The following is a 26,113-nucleotide window of genomic DNA, read 5'->3' on the forward strand; positions in this document are numbered from 1 at the left end:
AAAAACAGTTTTGAGAGCGATAACGCGAGCTAGGGGGGGGGGCGAGAGAAGGGAAGCGAGGTAGAGAGAGAGAGAGAGAGAGCTAGAGAAGAAAGAGCTAGAGAGAGAGAGAGCAAGAACGAGAGAGAAGGCAAACTAGAGAGAGGGAGACCAGAGAGAAAGAGTTTTAGGGAGGGAGAAAAAGAGTGAGAGAGAGAGAGAGAAAGAAAAGAGGGACAAAGAGAGTATGAGAAAGAAAGAGCGGGGAAATGGGGTAGAGAGAGAGAGCGAGTGAGCGAGTGAGCGGGCGCTAAACTGCCTCCTCCTCGTCGTCGTCGTCCAGCGTGGCTCGGCGCAGGAAGGCAGCCGAGCATCACCCCCATTGCCAGGCGGCGGCGGCGGCGGTGGCCATGTCGGCGGAGCCGAGGATCACGCCGGAGGTGCTGCGCGAGACGCTGCGCTACTACAACCTGAGCCGGGACGACTTCATCAGCACGTACAAGATCCCGCCGCTGGTGTCCGTGGCGGAGTTGCCGCGCGGCGCCAAGACGGCGTTCGTGGTCGTCTACGCGCTGATCTTCGCGCTGGCGCTGAGCGGCAACAGCCTGGTTCTGTCGGTGGTGCTGAAGAAGCGCACCGACGTGTTCATCTGCTCGCTGGCCGTCAGCGACCTGCTCATCACCTTCTTCTGCGTTCCCTTCACGCTGCTGCAGAACATCACGTCGCAGTGGCTCGGAGGTCAGTCTCGGCGTGGATGACGTGCACGTGACGACTTCGGATTGACTTGCACAACTCATCGACTTTTTCCAATGAAAAGCATGCATCGCCAACATTTCACACGGGAAAAACCTCAAGACAAAATCCGATCATTGAGGCAGAAACAAAAATTGGACTTTGGCAACTTTAGAGGAAAAAAACATTAAATGTGGTAGAGTAGATTTTATTTGGTCCCAGTAAATTAGGAAAATGTTTTTCCAACCATCATCTGAGCCGCTTCTCCTCAAATAATTGATATCAGTTACTAGATTTGGGATATTTTTATATTGTTAAGAAATAAAATATTTTACGTAACGTTCAAAATTGTTGGTGAACAATATGTATTTTTTCCAAATGTCAAAATTAGAAAGACTGTACATGCTTTTCATTGAAAGATGCTCACAATTGTTCCTTATTTAAAAAAAACAGGCGTGCTGGTCTGCAAGACGGTTCCCTTCGTGCAGACCACGGCGGTGGTGACGGGCATCCTCACCATGACCTGCATCGCCATCGTGAGATACCTCGGCATCGTTTTCCCGCTTCGGATGAGGCGACAGTCCACGTCCAAGAGAGCCTACAAGATGTTGGGTAGTCGCCGTCGCCTTTTCATCCCGTTCGCAACGTCAAAGGCGTTCTTTCCCACCTCGTCGTTTCTTTTATGGAAAGCGACGTTTGAACGTTTTTGTTCCATTTTCTGGAAAGCTTTTTTTTTCCCCAAAAAAAATATTCACGGAGCTTCAATGCGATCGTCCTTAGCCTAAATTGAATTCAGTTCTAAAAAAAAAAAAAAAAGTTTCAGTGTTGGCGAAAAGCCTTCAAATGTTTTGACGTGCTCTGAACTTCCCGCATGCCTAATTTTGTTTGCTTGATGTCGACGGAGGCGTTGCGGTGCGACTTTGTTGCAGGAGCGGTGTGGACGGCTTCGGTGCTGGTGGGCTCGCCAATGTTGTTTGTGCAGCAGCTCAAAGTGAGTCTCGCGCACCAACGCGAATAACCGCATCCCTGACAAACTATTAACGCTGACGACTCGCCGCAAAGTCGGACGATAATCGGATCGGTCAAATTCTGCAACGCAAACCTTCGACTAAACTGACAAGAAAAATGCAGAAATGATTTTGTTCGTCCACAACAAAGAAACATTTCATTGAAATGCTTGAGAGGAATGAAACTTTTGAGGGCAACACCTTTCCAGCTTTGAATTAGCACCCCAAAATTGTTTTTTGAAAGTTGGACGCGCTTTATTTACAATTTGTCAGCCGGTCGCCGCTCCATTTAAAATGTCCCCCCGTCCGCGTGCGCTTGCAAACGTGTGTCGTCGGCGTCGCAGGTCAAGTACGACTTTGTGTACGAGCGCCGCCACGTGTGCTGCCAGGAGACGTGGCGCTCGCCGCGGGAGCGCCAGGCGTACACCACCTTCATCTTGGTGGCGCTGTTCCTGCTGCCGCTCGCCGCCATGCTCTTCCTCTACACCCGCATCGCCTTCGAGCTGTGGATACGCAAGCGGGTGGGCGACGCGTCCGTCCTCAGCACCATGAATCAACGGGAACTGGTTAAGATGGACAGGTAGGAGAAAAAACTCTTCAAAGAAAATGCAAGCTCGGGGGATCGAGCGCCTCGTCGTCAACAAAGGATGAGGTCACTCGTAGCCCGTTGAGCGAGTGGCGTTGTTGCCACATTGTTGGAGTTTGTCCTCGGCAGGAAGAAGAAGCGAGCGGTCAAGATGATGATCATCATCGTGGCGCTGTTCACGATCTGCTGGGCGCCCTTCCACACGGTCCACATGCTCTTCGAATATTGTAAATAGCAACACGTCCGACCGGAGCGCTTCGCCGTTCGCGTTGATGACGACTTTGGGCTTCCTTCAGACGACTTGGAGAAGAAATACGACGAGGTGACGCTCAACATGACGATGGCCGTCGCGCAGGCCGTCGGCTTCTTCAACAGTTTCAACAACCCCATCGTCTACGCCTTCATGAACGAGAACTTCAAGAAGAGCTGCGTCTCGGCGCTCTCGCGGTGCGTGCGGCGGCGGCCCGGCCGGCGCGACGACGTCCAGGCGCCGCCCGTGCACTTCATCAAACCGCAAAGCAGAGAGGCCTTCCTCCACTTGGACTCGGAGCAGCGCGCGCTCAACAAACGGCCGTCGGCGTCGGCGCACGCCCAAAGCTCCCTGGGGGAGGTCGGCGAAAAGCTCTCCACCATTCAAACGGAGCTCGCCGCCAACGGCAACTCTCGGGAGAAATGAGCTCCGAGAGCGGACGAGACATTTGGACGAGTGACGGTTTGAAAATGAACAAATCAAAAAGTGGGCGCAGTCACGTGAAATGAACAAATCAAAAAGTGGGCGGAGCCACGTGAACCGCCGCCGCTTCAATTCGTTTAGGCTGCTGCTGTTTGCTTCATGTTGCAGCTCAAAACGCCGAAAAGATTCCCATCCGAATGCGACGTTTCCGTTTACGATGGCCTTTGAAATCTCTTCAGACTTGCTTTAATTCTTTGACAATCACGTCACTTTGTTTTGTATTTTATTTATTTTTTTATCTTGTATTTTACCGTTGCTATCGACTGTTTGTTTTTTTTTTTCTTTGCGCCGTTTTGAAAGTTTTATATTCTCATAATATTAGCAAGTTGTCTCTTTTGTCCTGAAAACGGAGCTGATCTGTTTGGATGTTTTGTTGTTGAAAATGTTGCCATCCTAAAATGTGCGTGTTGTCATTGGAAACACTTTCTGCACGAGTATCAATTTCATCTCAATTTTTACAAATGAACTCAAATGAGCAGCGAGGCTACTTCAAGCTGTGACTCAACAGGAACAATCAAGAAAGTTTCTGATGATCGCAAGGAAGCACGTGTCACGTGTGTTGCGGCACAGCTTTATTCATCCCCACGTCACAAAGAGCTTTCCAAACCCAAAAATGTTTACAATAATTGGAGGTTTTAGTGTGCAGTGGAAGCTCCAAAGTTGAATCCAATTCTTGCTTTCTTTTGAAACAACAAACTTTCCCATTGAGAAAAACGTCGAGTGAAAAATCTCTATTTGACCTTTCTTATCGCTCATTGAAGATTAAACGGAAGTAAACGACCACAGAATAAATTCACACGGGAGAGGAAAGCGGTGCCTTGAAGTAGAAGCTTCATTCCATCCCGTGGCTGCGCTCACAACTCCCAAAAAAAAAAAAAAAATCATCCTTGCCAAATGAAATGAATGGAAATGCCATCCATCGTTTGCATTATTGCGTTTGCAGTTCTTAAGAAATAAAATGTCACTCCATCATACGCTAACGTCTTGAACGGAATCTAAAAGATAACAAATTGGGACTTCATGCTGCCCTCCAACCGATTGCGTTGCTCCTTTTGGTGTTCCCGCCTCGGCCATCTTAACAGATAAAACAACAAGAACTGCGATATGATTCTTTTGGTTGTTTTAGTTCATTTGGAAAGTTTATTGACAAAAGATTGTCAAAGATTTTGAATTTTAGGTCCAAACGTTTGGAAATATTGCGAGACGATCCGCCCACGCGTTTAGCGATGCTAATTGTTAGCATTTTCATTGTCTGTTAGCTAGCGGGTCGCTTCGAGAGGCGGCACTTGTCGCCATTCAACTTTGGAAATTCCAATGGACATTACAAAAAAAGGCAGTTTTTCGTTTCTCTTGCATTGAGAGGATATCATCAAGTCAAAAAAAATCTGCACTGTCCATGATGTCATCTGTGACAAATAGATCAGCGGATCAAGCTCTAAATTGTGTCCAAACGAAAATGAAGTGACATGAGCAGGCACTTACAAACGGGCCTCAGTGGTCTCCTCTCTTTTCCTCGGCGGGCCGTTACGTGACGAGAGGTACGTGGAAGTCGGCGTTGTCGAAGAGCAGAGACCTTTTGGCCGGGGAGGGGGCCCGCTCAGCCTTGTGCAGCAGTTTGAACAGGCCTGTGCCGATGTTCATCGGAATGCCCATGATGATGCACTCGGACACGCCTGCAAACGGGAAGAGCGACAAATTGAAAATTTGCGCAAATGCACATCACGCGCCACCGCGCCTTCTTCACAAACTTGGGAGACGCGCGGGCAGAATGTGCCGCGGACAACCCGGCAGGGTGCAGTCACTTCAAATGACGCCGAAGTGTCGTTTGAAGCGACTTTGAGCAAGCAGAGGCGACAGGAACATTCAAATTGGGACACGGACACTTTTTATGTGCGAGAAGGAAACTCGGAACGTGTTTCAAGTGCAAACGTGCAACTGTCATTTGAAGGGGGAATTGCAACTTGGGATAAGCCCCTCCCACTTTTGAAGAGACCATCAGAAATCCAAGTTTCACTTTTGAAAATTTAGTCGGAAATCTTTTGCAGCAGTTAAACACAAAACGCTGAAAATAAATGAATCAAGCGTGCGCCTACCGCAGACCGAGTCCTTCTGGCCGAAGTAGGCAGCGTCAAAGAGGTGGTCGGCCGTTTTCTCAAAGGATGCCAGCATGAGGACGCTCTCCTTCATTTTGGCCAAGCCGAACCGGGTGATTCCAAGTATCTCGCCCTATTTTTGGGGGAGGGGGGGGGGTCAATTAGCATTCTGTCCAATACTTGAAACGACGGCATGACTAAAAATGGAATCTTTAAGACCATTCCTAATTCAGATTTTTATTTGAATCGCATCGATGAGCCGAAGACACAAACGCTAACAGAAGGCGTCCGTCACCTTGTAGGACATGAGGTCGGCGAGAAGCATGACGTGGCGCCGGTCGATACTCATCCCGTGGTTGACCATGGTGTACTGGATCTCATTGATGATTGTCGAGCGGGCCGCCTCAATGCCCAGCGTCTTCTCCACCTGTCAAATGAAAAGCGCCAACGTGACATTGAGGTCAACAACTCATCTCGAGAGGGCCGCCGGAGCTGCAATCATTTGAAAAAAAAAAAAAAGGAGAGAGAGAGATTCGGGTCTCGTATGAAAGCGAGACAAAAAGGCGTCGTGGCTTTTCATCGGCACCTCGTAAGTGTTGTTGGAAGTGGTCCTGCTGCCATTCACTCCGTGGGTTGCCATGACAGCACGCAAGTTGTCACCCTCCACCAGCAGCTTGTACTTGTTCTTGCCACTCTGCTCGTCGATGTGAATGACGGCGCGGGCGACCTCGGGGATGCCTTGAACCACCACCTTGGACGACGACAGCCCAACAAAAACAATTTTCCGATGTGAACACACGTGCAGAAACAAAAACAAAAAAATAAATCAATAAAACTGGTCACCAGTCAACTGTGCGCTAGTGAGGAAAAAAAATAAAATAAAAAAGCCAGTGAAGGAAGTGGTGCTAAGAAACTCTGACCTTGAACATTGTGATGTACTTGCGCTTCTGTTCAGTGCTTTCCCGGTTAAGCGTGTGCGTGTTTTTTTTTTTTCACCTTGGGAAGCTCGGCCTTCAGCGACTGCATCACGTAATACATGGAGCTTTTGTTGTTTTCCCGCGGCGACACGCACACCACGGCCTCGCCGTGCACCGCGATGTCTCCGGGCTTCACGCGCAGCTTGGACATGCAGATGGAGTAACGCGCCGTCTCGGCGTTCACCTAACAAAGCCAACGACACCGTCTCGGCGTGAGTGCCGCGCGACTTTTTCAACTTTTCAGATGTTGTACCTCGAGTCGGAGCAACCGTATTCGCTCCAGGGACAATTTGACCAAGATGAAACAGTCGTCTGGTAGAAAAACCTCTTCGATGTATTCAGAAATCTGACAAGGGGGAAAAAAAAAAAAAAAAGAAAGGTGTCATTTCATTCTTTCTTCAATTCCTTTACGTGACTCCAGGATGCGCGTCAGCTTGGCCACACCTCGCCCAGGAGCGTTTTCTCGATCCTCCCTTTCACCAGCCGGGCAAAGTCGGCGTCGTCCTCCACGTCCAAATGCGCGGTGATGATCGGCGTACTGAAAGCGCAGCAGGAAAATGCCCCAAATTTAAGACCGGCGTTGCGTCCCAAATGCGGCGGTTGCCTTCTGACCTGATGTTCTTGGAGGCGTTGATGATCTCCTTGATGCGAGGCACGCCCAGAGTGATGTTCATGGACGCCACGCCGGCAAAGTGGAAGGTCTTCAGGGTCATCTGCGTCCCGGGCTCGCCGATGCTCTGGGCGCAAAGGGCCCCCACCGCCGAGCCCGGCTCCATCTGCGCTCTGCGGGACGACGGCCACAATGGGGAAGAAGGCCTTCCGGCAGCATCGACGGGTGACGAGCACGCGGCATTCCAACCTCATGTATTTGTCCCGGCAGGTTTGCAGAAACTTCTTCAGCTGCGTGGGGGTGATGCGGTCCAGCTGATAGAGAACTTTGGGCTGCGGGGAAGTCAAGAAAGGGTGAGGGAGACGAGAGGAAAAGGAGACGGCGATCTTGGCGGCCATCTACCTCGCTGGTGCCGTTGTCGTTGATGCCGTATTTGTCTCTGGTCTTCTTGATCCTCTCGGAGAAGCTCTTGATGAATTTCTTAATTTCCTGCAGATGGCGAAGAAGCAGTCGTGAGAGGAGTCGCGCGCAACGGCGCGCGCGCGGCGTGCTGCCGTTAAGTCGCATGCAATTCAAGGATCGGCAACATTAGCGCGAGGGTTGGCCGCCGCTGCCGTTTGCCGGCACATCAAAGCGAACCCTCAAAACCGCCGCGTTCAAGATGGAAAGGTTAAATAAACAACAACACGGCACTTTGGCAGAGCACACTTGGGAGGACGACTGCTTTGACACGTGAGGTGGTTACGGTTAGAAAACGAGACAAAAGAGCAACGACACGCCGTTCACGTCTCGGCATGCTCAGCAACGATACCTCCGGGTACTTCTCGGAGCCGGTCTCAGTGAGCGCCTACACAAAAAGTTCAACGGCAATGATTAGCGCACACACATCCGTGACATGAATTGATGACTTGAGGCCGAGAGAGTCCAACGCGTTCTTCTTCAACATCATAAAAGTATGCTTTCTTTGTCTTTTACAGACTTACAAGGCTTGACTTTTAGAATTGGAAGCAGAAAAAATAGAAAGCGATCCATTTTGGAATAAGGCTTTGATGTCAAATGTGAGAACACTGCATGTGAGGCAGCAATCCAGATTCCTTAAGCGCATCACACGAGGAATTGAACGAGTTCCGAGAAGCGCTTTGCTGCGCGTACCTCTAAGAAGCTGTCTCTGCAGCACACAAAGTCGGCTTGCTTCATGATGGCGTCCGACGCAAGAACCAGCTCGCCCTGGCTGAGGGTGGGCTCGTCCGGACACGTGAGGACAGCCTGCGGGAACACGCAAACAAAAATGGTGAGGGGAGGCGATAATGCGTATTATGTTCATTGGGGAAGAAAAAAACAACAACTAAATTCCAAAGGCGTTCCGTTTGCACGCTGATCATGGACCGGAATGAGAAACGGCCTCACACGAACACACGCTCGACCTGGCTCAAAATGTTTTGGTAGCTGGGAACAAAATTGTGATTGGTCAAAAGGCAGAGGCTAAATTTCGTGAGTACATGCCAAACAAAGATGATTTTTTTTTTCCTCCTTCTAAAGCTTGAAGTGATAGAAAACAGAGTTCCTGTTTTTTTATTTTGAAGCTGTGGACTGAAGCAAACGCAGTCAAGGCGATCAAGGCCAGACCAGCGTGTTCAAATCGTCACCAAGTTGCCGATGAAAAGACGGACGGGGAAGCTGCAGAATGTCTGGCAAGAAGCTTAGGTTCAGTGAAAGCAAAGTGATTAAAAAAAACATGATTTCTTTGCTACTTTGTGAAATGTTTAGTTCAACACAAAGCTATTATTGCGTTGTGAGAGCGGCAGCGGGCGTGCGTCCATATTTACTCGGATGTTGTCCAGGACCCTCTTGAACTCCAACGGTTCATCTTTGCCCTCCATGTCGGTGGGGTCCAGGCCGTCGCCGCCGTAGATGAACTGGATGATGTCGCCAGTGGAGCTTCGCACCGTCAGGTCGTACTGGGAGCACAGATCCTCCAAAGACTTCACCAGACGCCGCTGTCAAAAACAAAAGGCAAGACTTTCTCGTTGTTGTTGTTGTGTTTGTTTTTTTTTTTAAATAGATTTACAAGACCCCTCCCCTCAGCAGCTCTAGTTTTGCCATCTCAACAAAAAATTGCTCCTCCTGCCTTGCCTCTGTCCCAAGGCGTCCCACAGGGCTCAGTGCTTGAGCCCATGGTTTTCTTCCCCTTGGAAACATGCTATGCAGACAACGGCCATCAAAATCCATCACCACCGCAACATACTACAATCTCATCAGCTGTCTCACGACACTTAATTATGGTTGCGCGCAAACGTCATTCAATTAAACTACCAAACTCATTTCCTCTCAACAGCTTGCCAGTCAAATCCCAGAACAGCCCTTCTCCAATTAAAAAAAAAAGAACCCATCGTTCTCTTTGTCTGCCGCGGTACCGTTAGTGATCTCTCATCAACCACAATCATCCAAAGTTTGCAATAACCTCGAGTGCATCCACACGTCCTGTTTGCTTACCCACTTTGACTTCGGTTTACCACATGAGCCCCAGCTTGAAAAAAAAAAATCTCTCCCTCAAGCATCCAATCCCACTTCATCAGCTCTCTTTCTAATGCGTGATCGAAATTCAGTGGCGAGCAGCCTACCTGCATGTAGCCCGTCTCCGCGGTTTTCACAGCGGTGTCGACCAGGCCCTCGCGACCGGCCATTGTGTGGAAGAAGAACTCAGTGGGTGTCAGGCCGGAGTAGAAGCTGTCGGCCACAAAGCCTTTCGCAGCGGGCAACTGTGGAAATAAAAAAATGTTGGGAGAACTAGCGGAAAAAAGGGGCAACACGCGAACGGGGATGAGCTTTTGTCTCCTACTTTCGAATGCTTTTCAAAGTGAGGCAGGGAGCGATTTTCAAAACCATCCGGTACTCGAGAGCCACTTATGGCCTGCTGCCCCACGCAGGCAATCATCTGAGAGATGTTAATAAAAGATCCTGAGTACACAACAAAGAAGAAAAGAACAAGCCTTAAATGTGCGTGTGAGTGCACATGTCAAGGAAGACGTGAGATGTCGACGGTGTGTTTCGTGGCGTCCGCACCAAAGGTAGCTCGACTCACCACTTTCATTTCGTCGTTGCGCGGTGGCACAATTAAAGAAATAAATAACGTCACTTTCCAAACTCAAATACACGGTCCTCTTTTTTGAATTGTCAAAGCTTCAAAATTGTTCCTATGGACACTGCCTCTCAAATTGGGGCACCGCTGTAGCACTTTTTTTTTTTTTTTTAAACAGTACAGATGGGGGATTGAAAAAGGTCCACGTGACTTGCCTTTGGAGCCGCAAAGAGCCATGATCAGAGGACTGTTGCTCTTGTCGAGCTCCCTGAGGCAGGCGCTGCCTGCACGGTCTCTGATGACCGACAGCTCTCTCAGGATAAGCGCCTGTCGACGAAAATAAAAATCAGGAACAATAATATTCAAATATAGTGCGCGAATAAAAACAAGTTTGGCGGTTCGACTGCACCGCGCCTCCGAACGAGTCCCACACCTCCAAGGTCTCCTCAGCCGAGCAGCCGGGCTGCTGCTGCAGCTTGCCCGTCTTCAGGGCCTCGATGTACTCGTCACATTTGCGGTAGCCGTCATCCAGGAGGTCCTGCTTGGCCTTCAGCAGACCTTGGCCGGGCGTCACGTCGCCGATACCGATGGAAAAGCCTCGGTTAGCTGGAAGCCGGGCAAAAAAAAAAACATCCTCAATATCAAACGGCAAGCTGCGTCAGCCCCGCCGTGAAGGCGATAATGACGTACAGAGATACACGGGGGCGAGTCGTGCAAGGCGGGACATGGCGTTTGCCGCCTCCAGCTGGCCCCAGTCTCTCAGCAGGATGTAGAAGATGTTGTTTTTGGAGCCCGAGCCCAAGGTGCTCTTGTCCATGCTGCCACACATCAGCTCGCTGTTGTGGATTACCACGTCTGGAAACAATTGACACGACCAAAAGAAAAAGCTCAGACCCGAACTGTAAAACCTTGCTTAAGCGCAGTCGATAATGCCGACGGGCATCTCCTTGGCAAGAAATACGTTGCGGACGTCGTACAGAGAGGGAGGAGAGTCGGTGTTAAATGAGGGACAGAACGAGGACTAAGTAGGAAAAAATGGAATCATTGCTTGCATTGATCAAAATGGGAAAAGGTTACTTGCCAATGGACAAACTTAAAGCAATTAGAAAACTGCAGTTGTTTGTTTACATTCAGTCACTGCAGCCGACGCATGAGCTCACTTTGAACATTCCAGCAGCGTCGCAGCGGTTAGTGGAGACTTCAAACATGTTCATCTCTCTCTCTAAATCAAACGTGCACAGGCGCCACCTTGTGGCAAGTTGGTGCCAAGCAGGTATATTGAAGCCAGGGGAGGCGCTTTATTTAAGCCGTCTTGTGGCATCCATTACAAACGTTTTTGAGTCGCCGTCAATTCCTTGCAAATTTCGCTCAAAAAGCAAATGGCGGAACCACCAAAGCACATTTTTCAAAGCTTACATGAGTCGTTGTGGCACAGGTCCTCGCCTTTGCCGCAGTACTGCTTGCCCTTGGTGCGCAGGTTGGCCTTGACGGGACAATCTTTACTGGGCTTCAGGATCAGGCTGAATATCTGCTTGCCCGTCCACAGAGCCATCGGCTGGAGGACACCAAGACGCGGAAAATTAAATTGGGTCCACAAAAACGACAATCGAAAGGGAAGCAAAGGCATTTGAAAGATTTTCCCAGCAATGCTCCTGCGGTGTCGGCTGAGTTCATCAGTTAAGACGAACAACGAGCACGAGCGAGGCTTTAGCGTACCTTCATTATGGACGGACGAGGGAGCGCAATCTTGACTTTCTCATCCTTGCCGACGAGGATGGACGCCACGATCTGACATGCTTTGGAGCGGTCAAAGAAGGTGTCCTTCAGGGTCAGAAGATAACCGGCTGGGAGACACAAACATGCGACTTACCGCAACGCTTCACTTGACGGGATCAAAAAGACCTTGCGAGATTTTAGCCGTGCTCGCGCAATATTTTGAAAGACAACATTTTTTTTTTTTCCATTTCAAATGATCAAGTAGAAATGTTGGAAGGTGCCGGTAACAAGCAGTCGGTCATTACCTGTCAGGAAGTCTTGAATGGCGGCAATCAGCGGCTCGCCATTTCTTGGTGTGACAAGATTAGCTTTTGTCTGGAGGGGCGGGGGAGGGGGGGGTGTCGGAATGAAACACGTGAAGACAAAGAATTGCACTCGCGCTCGCACGTACCCCCATGAGGACGAGAGCCTCGGCTTTGGCCTCCTCGGTCTGAGGCAGGTGGAGGTTCATTTCGTCGCCGTCAAAATCCGCGTTGTACGGCGTGCACACGCATTCGTTGAAGCGGAAAGTCCGGTGGGGCTTCACTCGGGCCTGCCGAATTGGGAAAAGTGCGAGAAAGGGCTTCAACTGCGCGGCAAATATAAAAGAAAGTGGAATCGTCGCTTTCAGGGTCAAACAGTCAACATCATAAAACTCAACTCGTTTTTTTTTAATGGACGGACAATCGTTGACTTCAATGCAAATGCGATTTAAAAGGAGAGGCCTTTAGACTGCGCAAACAATTTTTCAAATAATACGAATGTTCCAGAACGGTCGGTCGTACGACAAATTCATTTTGTCACAGAAGCCCTCCGTCATTTTAGGTGGCGTGAGGTGAGCGGCAAACTTACGATGTGAGCCATGATGCTGAGCTTGTGCAGCGAGGGCTGCCGGTTGAAAAGGACGATGTCGCCGTCGATCATGTGCCTCTCCACCACGTCGCCGAAGCGCAGCTCCTGCGCTATCTTCTCGCGGTTGCCATATTTCAAGAACCTGCCGCGATGCAAACGTTACGTCGGACAAAATCCATTTGAAGACGTGCGGCGTCACCTTTTCATTTGGTTGCGGCGATTCTGGATGAAGTTGGCGCCGGGGTGGACGTCCGGGCCGTTGCGGACAAGTTTCCTCATGAGCTCCAGGTTGGCTTTGTTGACCTTTCGGCGGCAAACGTCAACACGGCGGCGCATTCGACAAACAAGATGAGCGCAACGCATCGGCAGGCGTCTTACCCTCTCCGGATACGTCAGGATTTTGGCCACATGCACGGGCACGGCCACCTCGTCGATCCGCAGGTTGGGATCCGGGGAAATGACGGTCCTGCCGGAAAAGTCCACGCGTTTGCCCGACAGGTTGCCTCGGAAACGACCTGCGTCATCACAGCGCTCGATTGGATCAAATTTGACAGAACTTTGCGCAGGATGCCGACGGCAAAATGTTTGCGCAAGTCACAAAAGCGAGACGCGGCGCGCCGAGAGCCGTGCTTGTCGAATTCATGTTCGGCAAAGTTCGCAACCAAATGTCATCGAGTCATTTTGAATTGCGACCGAGGCCGCCTTGTTTTCAAGGTCACGAGGCGAAGTCGGCCGCAGACCTTGCTTTCCCTTGAGTCTCTGCACGAAGCCTCGGGTCCACTTCTTGGGCGCCATGTTGAGCGGGATGCCGGACAGCTCGCTGTTGATGTAGAGCGCGCACTGCAACTGCAGGAAGTCCCAGTCCTCCATGATCATCTGCGTCTTGGCGCCGGTCATGCGATGCTGGACGACAAGACGCTCGTTTCACCGCGACACTCAACTTTGCGCGGCCCTTTCCCACAAGCCGAAGCGAGACATGCAACCTTTTTGATGACGTCGTTGAGGAAGATGATCTCGGTGAGCTTCATGGTGAGGTCGTCCTCGTTGGTGCCCGACTTGAGGTCGCTGACCACGGAGGGCCGGATGCACAGCGGCGGCACCAGCAGGCGGGTGAGGATGAGGTCGGCCGGTTTGCCCGTCTCGGGGTTCATCAGCAGCAGCGGCACGTCTTCTTGGGGGATGCGCTTGAAGATGTTCAGCACCACCAGGGGGTTGAGGTTTTCCTACAGACCACACGCGCTAAACATCGATTGGGCGACTTTGGGAAAGAACCTTCGGATTCTGGGAGGCGAGAACATTTGGACCGACCTGCGCTCGCGCCAAAAGAGGCTCGACGAGTTTGTTGTGCTCGATGGCAAGGTCGAAGGACTGCAAGAACTCGGACACGAAAGGCTCCACCGCCTTCTTGGTGGTTTTGTACTTCTCGTGGATGATCTTCAGCAGGCCGCACTTCTTCACCGTGCCTGCGGAACAGACCAAGACGTGTGAGAGGAGCACAAGCGCAAGTCCGCCAGGGAAAGTGGATGAATTTGGGATTCATCACCGTTGAACGCCGAACAACTGAGACAAATGCTTCTTTTGCGGCATTTGTCGGAGATCTTCTTCTTCAGCCCTCGCTTCTGCAGGTAGGCCAAATTGGGCCGTTTCAACATGTCCATGAACTGCAACTTGTCCTCTTGGCTCAGCATGATGCTCGAGCACGTCTTGCAAACCATCTGGACGGAAAATGTTGCTTTTTGCCATCATTATTTTAGAACAATCCAGACTTCTTTCTCAGATCATTATAATTAGACAACCTTTCCCATGCATTTGACTACTTCTTGCTTATTTCTTTGCACTAACCTGCAAGATTCCAATGATGGCTTTGAAGTAGCCAACGTGAAAACAGGGAAGCTCCAGATCCAGGTAACCGTAGTGTCCCAAACAATCCGCCAGATTCTTCCCGCACGTTAAACACGGTCGATCTTTCTCGCTGGTCCCCTGTGCGACAAGAAATAGGAAAACTGACGTGGTTCACATTTGGTGCTTCAATCAAACATTTTACACACCATGTGGTGATCCAACACTCCGTAAGGCAGCGGCGAGTGTTTTGTGTCTTGGCTGTACAGATTCTTGCTGACCACTTGAATGTGGGCCTGCTGACGCATTTGATCAGCTGATTTCATGCCGAAGCAAATGTGGCTTCTATAAGGAAGACAAAAAAAACAACAGCATAGGTAGCGTTTCCAAAATGCAGCCATTTCTTCCACAAAGCGGAGCTTTTTGTCCAACTAAACACATCAAGCCGAACGCCCCTAAAAAGGTTTTGTTTAAGACCACTTTTCAAATCCTTGTGAGCATCTTTGTTAGATCAATAGAATCATCTTCAAATGATAATGCTGACGTGTATCAATTCATATTTTAAGTTTGACACACATACCAAAGTAAATGTAATTGGAATAAAAAGAAAGACAGACAGAAAGCAAGAGAGACTAAAGTGAATCCAATCTACTTTCGAACCAATCTGAATGTGTGCAATCGCTACTGCAGTGTGACATGCAAAAAAAATAAATCAAATAAAACGAAAACGTCAATATTAAATGTTAGGCACTTTGGTACCATTGTTGTCTAGTGTCCACTTCTGTGAGGTTAAATTGTACGACAGAAAACAAAAACACCCCCCCCCAAAAAAGAAAAAGAAATAATAAAATAAACAAGTTTGTAAACTGTCGTGAGCGTCAGCTTTAGCCGGCGAGCTAACCAAAGTTAGCGACTAGCTAGCGAGCGACTCACATTTTCTTGGCCACGTCCGTCTCTCGGAACTGTTCCTTCACCATTTTGTCAGCGTTTCGCTCCCCCACGCGAATGTAGAAAAGTGACCAGAAGGTCTTTATTGTTTTGTCATTCAGCCCAGCAAAATGAAACGAGCGGCGGCTTCATTTGCTGCTCCGTGCTGTGGACGAGCTAGCCTAGCTTAGCCTAGCCTAGCAAACAAACACATGCGGCTACTACTGCGCCTTGGGGGTGTGTTCAAAGTCTAATGGGATTCTGACAAGGCTCCAGCTGTTTTGCACAAATTGGGAAAATTAAATGTATTGATTGACATGTTCCGCCTCTGTCATCTTATACGTGCTCTATTGTTAGTAGTTGACATTAAAAGATACATAAAACAAACGCAAAGGATGTCCCTGTCCAGACTGGCAAATGAATGAATTTACAGTATTCTGAATGCAGCACATGAATTAATATATATTTTTTATAACTTTGACTCGGTTTATTTACGATGAAATTGCAATTTTAATACATACACAGTTACTATAGCCCATATAGTTGAGTACATTCTAAAAAGTACAACAAACTTCGATGTTATTTGATGCTGCAAGTGAAGCTGAGGTGATGACATTACAACTTGCCACGAGATGGCGCCAAATTCTTGTCGAACAAAGTTACTGATTCATGCAAATGTCAAGTATCTGGACAGAAGTCTTTTTTTATTCTCTGTTTATTTTGGATTTGTTTTATTTGGGGGTATTTGATTCAGATTTGAATTATTGTTTAACAGCATGTAAAACACGGTCCCTGTTTTGCGTGATGCTTAATTGAATTGCCTCTGAGCGAAATTAAAGTTGCTTTGCCAAAAGACGCCAGAAAGTCCTCGGTTACAAAACGACAAATTACGTGTAACAGATGGCATTTCAGCAGTATTCCCAAATGAACCCCTGAAGCCCCAACCCCAATTTGAAACCCCACACCTAATTTGAAATCATGACCTAATCCAAAATTTAAAACCCTAACCCCTTGAGTTTCATGTTTAGAATTCCTAGAGGTCAAGATTTGAGGAGGCATGCGGAAATTGATGCAAATTGGACAAAAAGCCCATTCATATAATGTGTGAAGATCCACTTTGATGTGTATGTTGCATGTACAAAAAAAAAAACCCAAAACAATTCTTACTCCAATTGAACTTTTTGGTTAATTTTTTGTAAATACATTTCTATGTCATGAAACATTCTGGCCCGGCCCACTTCACAAGCGATTGGGCGAGGCATGTGGCCTCTCAACACAAATGAGATTGACATCATTTTCATGTACACACAGTCATATGACATCCTGCTTGCGTCAGTCCACGAAAAAAAAAAAAAAAAAAGATCAGCATTCAACAAAAGTCCGCTTTTGATGAACAAAGCTCAAGTTCACGTCTCATGGCGAGACATTCAAAGTAACGCGCGAGACGAACGACAGCACGAGCGTCCGGCAGGGTGAGGACGGCTGACTTAGGTGAGCTGTCCGCAGTCACTGATGGTGATCTTCTTGGCCGTGCGTCCCGAGCGCGAGCCCAAAGCCTCCACCTTCCTCACCACGTCCAGTCCCTCCTTGATGCTGCCGAACACCACGTGGCGGCCGTCCAGCCTGCGGCGAGGACACGCAGCGCAACTTCACACATGCACCAAATTCAATTGAGTACATTTTGCCAGTCGGCACCTACCAATCCGTCTTGCTGGTGCAGATAAAGAACTGCGAGCCGTTGGTGTCGGGACCCGCGTTGGCCATCGACAAGATGCCTGCAGGAGCAAAGCAACACTTTTCAGAGCCCCCCTTCAACTGTGCAGCTAGCAACATTTCAAAAGCACAAGAACACCCCACCAAGTTATTGGATTTACATTAATAGTGCACATTAAAAAAATAAATAAAAAAAAGATTTCATAGGAATTTTTTTTACTTCACGCAAAAATGGTATTTGAGGAGAGATGTGCAGACTTTTTCTCATTATTTCAAGGGAGTTAAGGCCACTTCATCCTACCAGGTCCGGTGTGCTTCAGCTTGAAGTTTTCATCCGGAAACTTCCATCCGTAAATGGACTTGCCACCGGTTCCGTTGTGGTTGGTGAAATCGCCACCCTAAAAAAAATAAATAAAAAATAAAATTACAGGAATTCATATGGTTTTTTTTGTAGGTATGTAAAGACAAGATGTTGCAGGTGCATGCACTTACCTGGCACATAAATTGAGGGATGACCCGATGGAAGGTGGAGCCCTTGTAACCAAAACCGTGCTCGCCCGTGCACAGTGCCCGAAAATTTTCTGCCGGAAAGAAATTAATTTCTTTAAATAGATACGAGGGGATGGGAAAAAAAGAAAAGAGACAAAACAAAACAAACAAAAAAAAAGGCAAGAATGTTGCGCAAGGCTGACCAAGAATTACCGCCCCATCCCAATCTTACTGGAAAGTCATCATGAGTGATTAGCGTGCAACAACCAGTGGGTGACTCATTTGACATGGGTGGACAATAATGATGAAACTACAACTTCAAATATTAACATCATACACTTATCATAAAAAAAAATTGTATTAGGGCCAGACGACTATTACCAGAAAAACGTTATCATATCACAAGAAAAAGTATGACCAAATGGGGAGACTAACAAGGAGAAAATGTTTTCCTCATAATGATTAACATTTTATTTTCCCCCCACAAACCAAAATACAATGTACTTTTAATCAGAGCGCAGTTGCACAGTTGAAGTTTTAAATTTAGAGGCACACACATGTATGAAGTCACTTGCAATAAAACAGATAATCATGCCACTCATTTTTACTGTTACTTAAAAATTTTGTCAGCAATGAAAATTTTCAAAAATAAAAATTTGGTCAGCAAATTTACTGGCTGCACTGGCGCGAGTGGATGACAATTTCTAATTTTGTCAAATTTTAGGGCCAACGTGCCACAATTTAGGAGCTTCCTGGGATACAGATTATTATTTGAATTATAATTAGGAAGGAAAAGGTGTAATGTCCTTTTCTTTTTTTTTTTTAAGAAAGGTAAATTACAAAGCAAGGCAAAATCTAGATTGTGCACGCTTTTAGAGGCCCACCTTGTGTATACATACAAATGTAGACGTGTTTTTAAAGGCAGGGTTAAAAAAAAACGTTCGTGGCCACATGCGATGCATTGCAAATTTGCTATTGTTAGCCGCATGCTAACGCGAGCGACCTCCAAACGCGACTTTGCTTACCTGCAGTTTTTGGCACCACTTCAGCGTTCAACTTGCCAAACCAAATTACGATCAACCGCAAAAAGAGGAAACAGCACTCGTTAGTTCAATTGGGACACAATAACGGACGCCTCTTCAAAGTCAAATTACGGTCAAGTATCGTTTTGTGAAGTATGTTTTTTTTTTCCTACACGCGTCCTCACCTCGAAGGTTACCCGGCCGAGCGGCTCGTTATCGGCCGAAATGTCAAAGTAGACCGTCGGGTTGCTGTTGGCGGCCGCCGGGCCGTTGCTGCATAGCCTCGCGGCAGTGAACGCCAGCGAGCACAATTTGACACGGCTCGATATTAGCAACATTGCAATTTAGGAAAGAAAATTTTGGAAAGTTTTGTCAATTTGCCTCACAAGATTGTTTAAGTGCAACACGCCACCCACTCGCATGCGCGCGTACCAAAGTCACGCCGCTCTTCTGTACGTAACGGAGCCAGGAAGTATACGACCACAAACCCGGAAGTAAACATCTCGTGTTCAAACATCGCGAGTCTACGATGAACACATGCTAACCTCACCAATTACTGGAGAAGCTATTTATTTTAATTATAATAAAAATTAAACTTAATTCAAACCATTGTCATGCCAGCAGACGTCACTTTAAAAAGTTAGAGACCTCTCAAAAATGATTTTTTTAATTCACTTTGTTTCACTTTCAGCCCTGATAAAAATAATGAAATATTCAATCGTCAGGAATAGATTTTTCCATTACTTTATTTCAAGTTAATTACTTGTATGATTTTTCTTAATAAAAAAAAATCATAAAAATGTTTCCAAAATATCTCTCCCTTCAAGTGAGATTAATTTTGTTCATGCTTGGCTTGTAAATGTGATAGCCACTGTTTATCGTTTAAGATAAAACATAAGACAAAATGAGTAAAAAATAAATAAAGACTGGGTATGATCTGAATACACATTTATTAGATAAATATGAGCATCACATTATCTAACTACATACAGATCCGCAAGACTAAAAAAAAATTCTGATCAGTATGAAATGATCGTACATAATTGAATGTACAAACACAGACTGTGGCTTGTCCATGATATTTAAAAAATCTGGATTTATTTCCAATCTTATGGACCACTTTTCTTTTTTTCCTTTAGTATACAAGCGACAGACACGAACATTTAATAAAACACGGACAGTCCCAAGCCGGGAGATGCGAGGTAGGGGGAATCAAACTAACAATTTTCCACTTCCAGTAGAGGGGTTGCAAGCTTTTTTTTTATTATTTGGAGGACACAATGCACATTCCCAGGGATGTATGAATACATTTCTGTTCACATGTCTCTATATTCATTTACATATATACAGACATCCTTAGGACACGTGACCTCGCTTTGCCCTGGACATTATTTCCAGGACTTTCACGCTTCATTTTTTTTGTTATTTATTTATCTTTTAAAACAAGATCTTTTCATGTGATTGTGCATCTACAGATTGCAGAAGACACGTAAGTGGCTCGTCTGAAGGCAAGAAATAAACATGAATTCTTCAACACAAAATCAAAAGATGTGGCAGTGTATTGTCATTTTTTGTCAGTGTGCTGAACTGGAAGAAGTGATTTAAATGACATCTTAAAAGAGGCTACAGTGCGAGACAATTGTTTTCTAGCCTTACAGATGAATTAAAAAACAAAAGTAAAAAAATAAATTACAAAAAAAGACTGATGGTGAAATGGATATATTTAAAAAAGAGGGTTTTTTTGTCAAACAATATAAACAATAACATGAATTTTTTTTAAATATGCTCTTTAAAATACCAGCGTATGAACAACAATGATATTCACTTTACATTGAAAACCAGCAAGCACGTAAAACAAAAAAAAGTGTAACTACAAAAATAAATTACCCCAGAAAAACAGGATGGAAATTTTATATTGCAACAAAAATGGTAATAATAATAATTAAAAACAAAACAGACTACAGTGACATATTGAATTTCTAGAATGACAGATTAATTAAAAAAATGTAAAAAAAAATTGGAGAAGAAAAAAAAAGCAAAATACATTAAAAAACAAACAACCAAAAAAAAAAAAAAACATAGGCGACCCAGACATTTTATGAAACCAATAATTAAAGAGACAAGCTACAGTGAGGGACATCGGATTTCTCCACAGCACAAAGTAAATAAAACGATGAGGACATTTAGATGACCACAAACATCTCCCCCCTCCCCCGCATATCACTGTAGTGACAACATTTTGGATTGACACCGAAGACCAACAAATAAAAAAGAAAGGAAAAATAGTTTGGTATCTCTGACAGGCTTCTGTGTTTGCTAAAAAAAAATACAAATAAAGAATTAACAAAATTAACAGGACATTTTGGGCGGCCACGCGTGGTTAATGAGAGACAAACTATTTTTTTTTCCTTTGTGTTTCGTTTCATTATCGGCATGATAGAAAAATATTCACAATGATATTTACACTCATGATAGCATTTGTTAGAAAATAAAACATTTGCATACTCGAACAGAACTCTTCTGCGGCAAACAGACGCACAAGAGCAAAGGTGGCACAAATACGGACTTTCCCAGCCACCTTGTCAGGGATCCCCTTCACTTCAGCCTTTAGCACACGCACGCACGCACTTCATTCCCGCCCTTCCAACTTTGGTGAGCACTTTCCCAAAATGCTTCTATTAGGCGGCAACAACAAACAAACATCCAGTCACCCAATTTCAGTGAAGTCGCTTGCAAGTGAGTGTCTCCCCAAATTAAAAAAAAAAAAAAAAATCACGTTATGAGTTAACTCGGCACACTTTGCACATTGTGTCAAAGGCTGACGGAGAGAAGAAACAAGCACTTTTTAGATTCAGTTTAGATGCAATTCAATACTATAAAAAGTGATTCCGCCCCCAAGTATGAAATCATCAAGTCTTGGTCTTTACGGCCATCTGAAATGAAGAGAACACCTGAAAAACTGAGGTGGGGGGAAAAAAAAGAACAACTGAAAAGCTGCGAATGCTTTCCGGGAGGTATCGTCAGCGCTTTACCTTTTGGATATTTGGAATTTGGAAGGGAAAAATGACTGATGTGCTTTTAAAACGATGTGTGTGTCCATCTCCGAAGACGACGACGATTGCAAATGCTACAAAGTGGACGAGTCAAAAATAGCTGCACGGTTCGGTTCAAGTTGCCTCCCGACAAGTCGTTTCTTTTTATTTTGAACGTCCTTTCTGAAGCAAAACTCTACAAGAGGAAGAAGAGAAGGGGAGTGCATCTTTGTTGTGTTTGTCAAATATGGAGCTTTTTTTTTTGTTTGTTTTTCTGCTCAGTTGTTTTCAAAGAGCGACAAGAGGTCATCGTTGCTATTGCTGGGGAGGTCCGGGGGGTCCAAGTAGGACAACAGCTCGTCCGGGTTGGCCAACTCTGGAAGAAGCTGCGGCAACAGAAGGAGGAGGAGACAAAGACAAAAGGCACAATGGAGATTACAAGCTTGCAAAAGTGTACACACCCTCTTAGCCGCTCCCAACATTTGAACAGCCACTGATTAGCCCCAAATAAAGTTCGGCTGTTTGGATCCACAGGACGGGGATAAATGGATGCGCAAAATTGACACATCCGCCTATTTGAAAACTTTCAGCCTTTTGACTTTAAAGCTCGCTGTGCTAACATTAAGCATGAGAATTGTGGATTTTCATGGAGCCTCATCAACTGCAAAAACATGCACAAGAAAGTCTCTCATGTCCAAAATGATTCCCTCACTATCCATCTACTGCCTTAGCCACGCCCACACAGGGAATGACCACGCCCACCAAATCTAACACACGCGTTCATCCGTGGCCTTCGAAGTCGACGGGTTGCGCGTGCGATTGGTACTCACGTCTAAAGAAGGTTCGGGCATGTCCGAGCCGGCTTGGCTGTCCAAACTGCTGGAGGTGTTGAAGTTCAGGTCGCCGTGGGAGTGGCTGTTTGGACCGGGCTGCTGCTGCTGCTGCTGAGAAGGAGGAGGAGGCAGCGGCGGGGGCCGCGAGGGGGGCCGCGGACCGCCGTGGTGGAGCTGCTGCTGCTGTCCCGACTGGCCAACCGGATGCGGCGAGCCGTGCATGTTTTGTTGCAACGTGCCATGCGACGGCTCGTTGACGGAAGGGTGAGATATCTGCAAAAAGAGGGAGGCGCTTCTAAAAACGGAGGACAACCATCATCATTCTTCCCACTCTAAGAAGACATACTCTATCCAAAAGGAGACTAAGGGCCAGGGCGCAATACAATCCAACTTTATTTGTATGTTGACAGCCGTCGTGCAGAATGAGACTCTTCTCTCGAGACTTTTCGACTCTCCGCATGAAGGAGACACATTTTATTCAAGGGGAGATTGAGGCCAAAGTGAACAGCCATCGATTTAGCCACCGGAAGAAGAAATGTTAAACCAGAGGAGCGCGAGAGCAGTGAAACGGAGACTGTGGCAAAACGCAATAGCGACAAGGTTCTGGTCAACGTTATCCAAGAAGAGACTAAGGGCAAAACTCAACTCACAGAGTCGGGCACGGCGTGGGAAAGAGGCTTGTCGGCGCTCATCAGGCTGTTGGGCATGTCGGGCGGGTGCGACAGTTGCGGCCCGTGCATGAAGTCGTTGACGGACGTTGCGCCCGGCGCTCCGTGCGGGAACTCAAAGTTGCCATGGTAACTGTTGCCTAGGAGAGAGAGCGCCAGGCCGCCACGTCAGCCGACTTTCGAGGCGGCGTTCGCTTTCTTTCGGTCGGCGACTACCTTGCGTGGCGTATTCGCCGTTGTTGGCGGCTTGCTGCGAAGGGAATGGCGACGGCGACGGGCCGGGGCCCAGCTGGGCGATCATGTCGGTCACGTTGGGCATGATCATCTGGCTGGGGCTCATGGTCTTGAAGCGCTTGGCCAGAGGGGCGTCCGGGTCCTCTTTGATGTGGAGCTCCGACTTGATGGCCACCGGCCGCCAGCTGCACGTCGGGTCGATCGTCACCTCCTCCAACTCGGAGCTGCGCGACGCAAACACACAAACCGTTTCAAATACAAACGGACGCCTTTTTACGGCACGTTACGGTATGGTTGATATAAATTAGCACCATGCAAAATAATCCCTGATTGTGAAAACGTACTTTTGAATGGCGTTCAAGATGCCCCACATGTACTGGTCCACCTCCAGTCCTTCTAACAACGCCGTTTTACTGAGGAGGAAAAAAAGGAAATGTCACGCTTGTTTTGTTTTGTTTTTTTCCCACACGTCTAAACGTACTTGCACACAGGACATCGCCACGTGCCACGCTCGCAGTTCAGCTGCAGATACGATTCCAAGTCGAAACACTGCAACAAATCCCCACCACGTTAGATTTATTTTTTATTTTTTTTTTGTGGCGCTTGCCGTTGACATACCTGCACGTGCTTGCAGTCGTGGCCTCGGGCCGGCAGTTGGATTCGCCGGAAGGTGATGGGACACTTGAGCGACACCTTGATGGCCGTCTGCTCCACGCCGTCCTCGCCGTTCAGGCCGGCGTTGCCCGACGACGACGATGCCACGCTGCTGAAGTTCCTCTTGACTTTGGGGTGACGTTTAAAAAAAACCCAAACAATTTGTTTTTGTTCTCATCTTCCAAGTCCTATTTTTGTTCCCACTACACCCCCCCAAAAAAACAAAACACCAAGTCCATCAACTTTGTGGGCGTCACCTTTGGTGATGCAATGCTCAGCGGGTAGGAGGCGCTTCTTCAGTAAACCTTGAAGGACGGAGCGCACCGACGGCCGATGCACCAACTGGAGCACAAACAAGTGCGACTGCAGGAGGAAGCGCGAACGTGAGCCACCTTTTCCGATTTATTTATTTTTTTATTTTCTTCCCCCGACCCCAACTTGGCGAGCGTCGCACTCACACAGCAGCAGGCGGTGACGGTGATCTGGATCGTGTTCCTGCCCGGTTGGCAGACGTGCTTGAGGTGCAAAGGCTTGTGCGAGGTCTTGTTGTCGCCGCGCTCGATAGTGAGCGGCGTCGCGTTGACGCTGACCTGCACCGACGCCGGCCAATTGGTGTTCATTTGCCGGTCCTCGTGATGGTAGCACTTAAACTGCAGCTCGAGGTCCGACCTGGAAAGGGGAGCGCAACTTTGGATTCGCTCGCAAGACCCCGAGTCAAGATAAGCGGGAATGCTGGAAAACGGCCGAGGTTCACCACTCAAGTTCTTGTCTTGTGGTTTTACCTCCACATAAGCGTCTGGTGCACCGACGGTCGTAAGTGGAAGACGTGATTGCTGACTGCCAAGTTGTGCTCGAGCCGGAAAGGCTCCAAGACCACGCCGTCCCGTACTGGGAAGGTGAGGCGCAGCTCCTCGTTGTGGTTGGCTAGAAAAAGACGAGGGGCGCTCACAAAACGGTTGTCAAGTTTCTCGCCACAAAAATGAGACGGTTACGAACCGGGCGGTGGCGGAAGCGCAGTGAGATTTGGCTTGATGTCGGGAGGAAACGGCGGCTTCACATCCGGACTGGGCGACAAATACGGAGGGATGTTGCTTCCCGGGGTCATTGGAGGGGTGGGGTTGCCCGGGACCGGCGAGTGGGGGTAGTTGCCCATCGCTCGGGGTGGCTGCATGAAAAAAAAAAAAGAGAATATTTCAAACTGAGCCACAATCACCAAAGTTGGCCGCGATGGTGCGGACTTACCCCGTTCAGATTACCCTGACTGTACTGATAACCGCTCCCCGAAAAGTTGGTGGTTTGGCTGTTAAAAGGCGGCTCTTGCTGTTGCGAGTAAAAGAATGGAAGCCACCAGATTAGAATATTTCCCCAGCAGTCAGTCCACACGACCCCCCCCCCCGAATGGGGGCATCCATTTTGGCTTACTTTATAATACTGGCCCATGGGGCCACTGGGCGGCGGATACGGAGACTGCAGCTGCTGCCCCGGCATTCGTTGCCCGCCGGCGTAGTTGCTGGACGGCAGCGGCCGGGAAGCGTTGGCTGTCGGGTACTGGCCCTGCTGGCCGGGGAACTGGTTGTTTGGGCCATACTGCTGCCCGCCGTAGCTGGGCTGGCGTTTCCAAAGACATTCAACAGTGAGCAATGGGACAGGAAAAGTTAGGGGAAAAAAAAAATGGCCGTCATGTGCACTCACATCTCCTGGGTAGGGCCTCTTCATGCCCGGCATGGACATGCCTTGAGGTCGGGGGCCGGCGTAGCCTTGCTGCGGCATCCTTTGGCCGTGGCCCCCAAAGGGCCCCATGTTTTGGCCCCTGGGCATTGGGGGGCCGCTCATGTTGGCTGCATTCATGTTCCCGGAGAGAGACGGGGGTCCGCGTGGTCCCGGCTGGTTGATGAACTGGCTGTTGTAGGCCTGGTTCGGTCCCATCTGGAAAGAGGAACTCATCTGGAAAAACAAAACCAGGATCCATCTGCGTCTGAGTCCGAGGCGTCAGATGTTTTGTTCCAGCGTTGGGGCTTACTGGTCCGTATTGGGTCATGTCCTTGTTCTGAGTCTCCTGCAGGGCGGCGACAGTGGCGGTAGCGGTGGCGGTTGCCGTGGCGGCGGCGGCGGCGACGGCGGCGGCGGCGGCCGCCGCCGCGGGCTGCGTGAAGTCCGACGGAGGACGCGAGTGCGGTGGCATGCCCATGCCTCCGGGCCCCGCGTTGGGGCCCCCGGGGTAGCTTGAAAGGAAAGCGAAGGCAGCAGATGAAGAACACCGCAACACGTTTCGACTGGGAAATAAACTTGAGCCGCGGCC

General features: G+C 48.0%; 4 protein-coding genes across 10 annotated transcripts in view; 1 reads left to right on the forward strand and 3 right to left on the reverse strand.

Moving 5' to 3' along the window:
* On the forward strand, positions 1–3,366 carry qrfprb (pyroglutamylated RFamide peptide receptor b). 2 transcript variants are annotated; one of them, XM_088283843.1, is made up of 6 exons: positions 1–717; positions 1,165–1,323; positions 1,641–1,702; positions 2,063–2,298; positions 2,434–2,531; positions 2,601–3,366. In XM_088283843.1, exons 1-6 carry the CDS (start codon positions 390–392, stop codon positions 2,978–2,980), a joined length of 1,263 nt encoding a protein of 420 aa, XP_088139969.1. In that variant the 5' UTR covers positions 1–389; the 3' UTR covers positions 2,981–3,366. The 2 variants fall into 2 exon arrangements, with proteins under 2 accessions (XP_088139969.1, XP_088139970.1); XM_088283844.1 differs by having other exon boundaries at positions 2,108–2,298.
* A 226-nt stretch (positions 3,367–3,592) lies between these two features.
* On the reverse strand, positions 3,593–15,424 carry polr3a (polymerase (RNA) III (DNA directed) polypeptide A). Its single transcript, XM_088284883.1, has 31 exons — positions 15,176–15,424; positions 14,452–14,587; positions 14,246–14,383; positions 13,947–14,118; positions 13,712–13,866; positions 13,387–13,626; positions 13,144–13,306; positions 12,782–12,918; positions 12,603–12,706; positions 12,404–12,545; positions 11,964–12,104; positions 11,818–11,887; positions 11,513–11,640; positions 11,213–11,351; positions 10,487–10,651; positions 10,230–10,402; positions 10,012–10,123; positions 9,557–9,675; positions 9,339–9,476; positions 8,544–8,714; positions 7,870–7,983; positions 7,120–7,206; positions 6,967–7,049; positions 6,720–6,890; positions 6,552–6,645; positions 6,361–6,453; positions 6,127–6,291; positions 5,717–5,881; positions 5,426–5,557; positions 5,131–5,263; positions 3,593–4,710 (listed from the first exon to the last, which is right to left on the reverse strand). Exons 1-31 carry the CDS (start codon positions 15,217–15,219, stop codon positions 4,562–4,564), a joined length of 4,173 nt encoding a protein of 1,390 aa, XP_088141009.1. The 5' UTR covers positions 15,220–15,424; the 3' UTR covers positions 3,593–4,561.
* A 415-nt stretch (positions 15,425–15,839) lies between these two features.
* Positions 15,840–18,921, reverse strand: ppifb (peptidylprolyl isomerase Fb). Its single transcript, XM_088284461.1, has 6 exons — positions 18,579–18,921; positions 18,397–18,427; positions 17,375–17,463; positions 17,184–17,280; positions 16,869–16,944; positions 15,840–16,792 (listed from the first exon to the last, which is right to left on the reverse strand). Exons 1-6 carry the CDS (start codon positions 18,729–18,731, stop codon positions 16,657–16,659), a joined length of 582 nt encoding a protein of 193 aa, XP_088140587.1. The 5' UTR covers positions 18,732–18,921; the 3' UTR covers positions 15,840–16,656.
* Positions 18,922–19,324: 403 nt separating this feature from the next.
* Positions 19,325–26,113, reverse strand: part of LOC148317857 (zinc finger MIZ domain-containing protein 1-like) — a 45,809-nt gene continuing 39,020 nt past the window's right edge. For 4 of the 6 annotated variants that reach the window (XM_088284366.1, XM_088284365.1, XM_088284367.1 and 1 more), the window contains 15 exons: positions 25,835–26,036; positions 25,507–25,758; positions 25,237–25,422; positions 25,057–25,134; positions 24,811–24,979; positions 24,597–24,738; positions 24,273–24,483; positions 24,072–24,177; positions 23,779–23,942; positions 23,642–23,709; positions 23,505–23,573; positions 23,143–23,384; positions 22,909–23,066; positions 22,256–22,531; positions 19,325–21,811 (listed from right to left, as the gene is read on the reverse strand). In XM_088284366.1, the coding sequence (XP_088140492.1) occupies positions 21,704–21,811; positions 22,256–22,531; positions 22,909–23,066; positions 23,143–23,384; positions 23,505–23,573; positions 23,642–23,709; positions 23,779–23,942; positions 24,072–24,177; positions 24,273–24,483; positions 24,597–24,738; positions 24,811–24,979; positions 25,057–25,134; positions 25,237–25,422; positions 25,507–25,758; positions 25,835–26,036 (2,431 nt within the window). In that variant the 3' untranslated portion in view covers positions 19,325–21,703. Of the gene's footprint in view, positions 21,812–22,255; positions 22,532–22,908; positions 23,067–23,142; positions 23,385–23,504; positions 23,574–23,641; positions 23,710–23,778; positions 23,943–24,071; positions 24,178–24,272; positions 24,484–24,596; positions 24,739–24,810; positions 24,980–25,056; positions 25,135–25,236; positions 25,759–25,834; positions 26,037–26,113 lie in introns of all 6 variants that reach the window. The other 2 variants (XM_088284363.1, XM_088284364.1) reach the window with 1 other exon arrangement.

This window comes from Idiotropiscis lumnitzeri, chromosome 20 (assembly GCF_059441095.1).
Source record: "Idiotropiscis lumnitzeri isolate Australia: NSW breed Sydney's pygmy pipehorse chromosome 20, RoL_Ilum_1.0, whole genome shotgun sequence".
NCBI lineage: Eukaryota > Metazoa > Chordata > Actinopteri > Syngnathiformes > Syngnathidae > Idiotropiscis > Idiotropiscis lumnitzeri.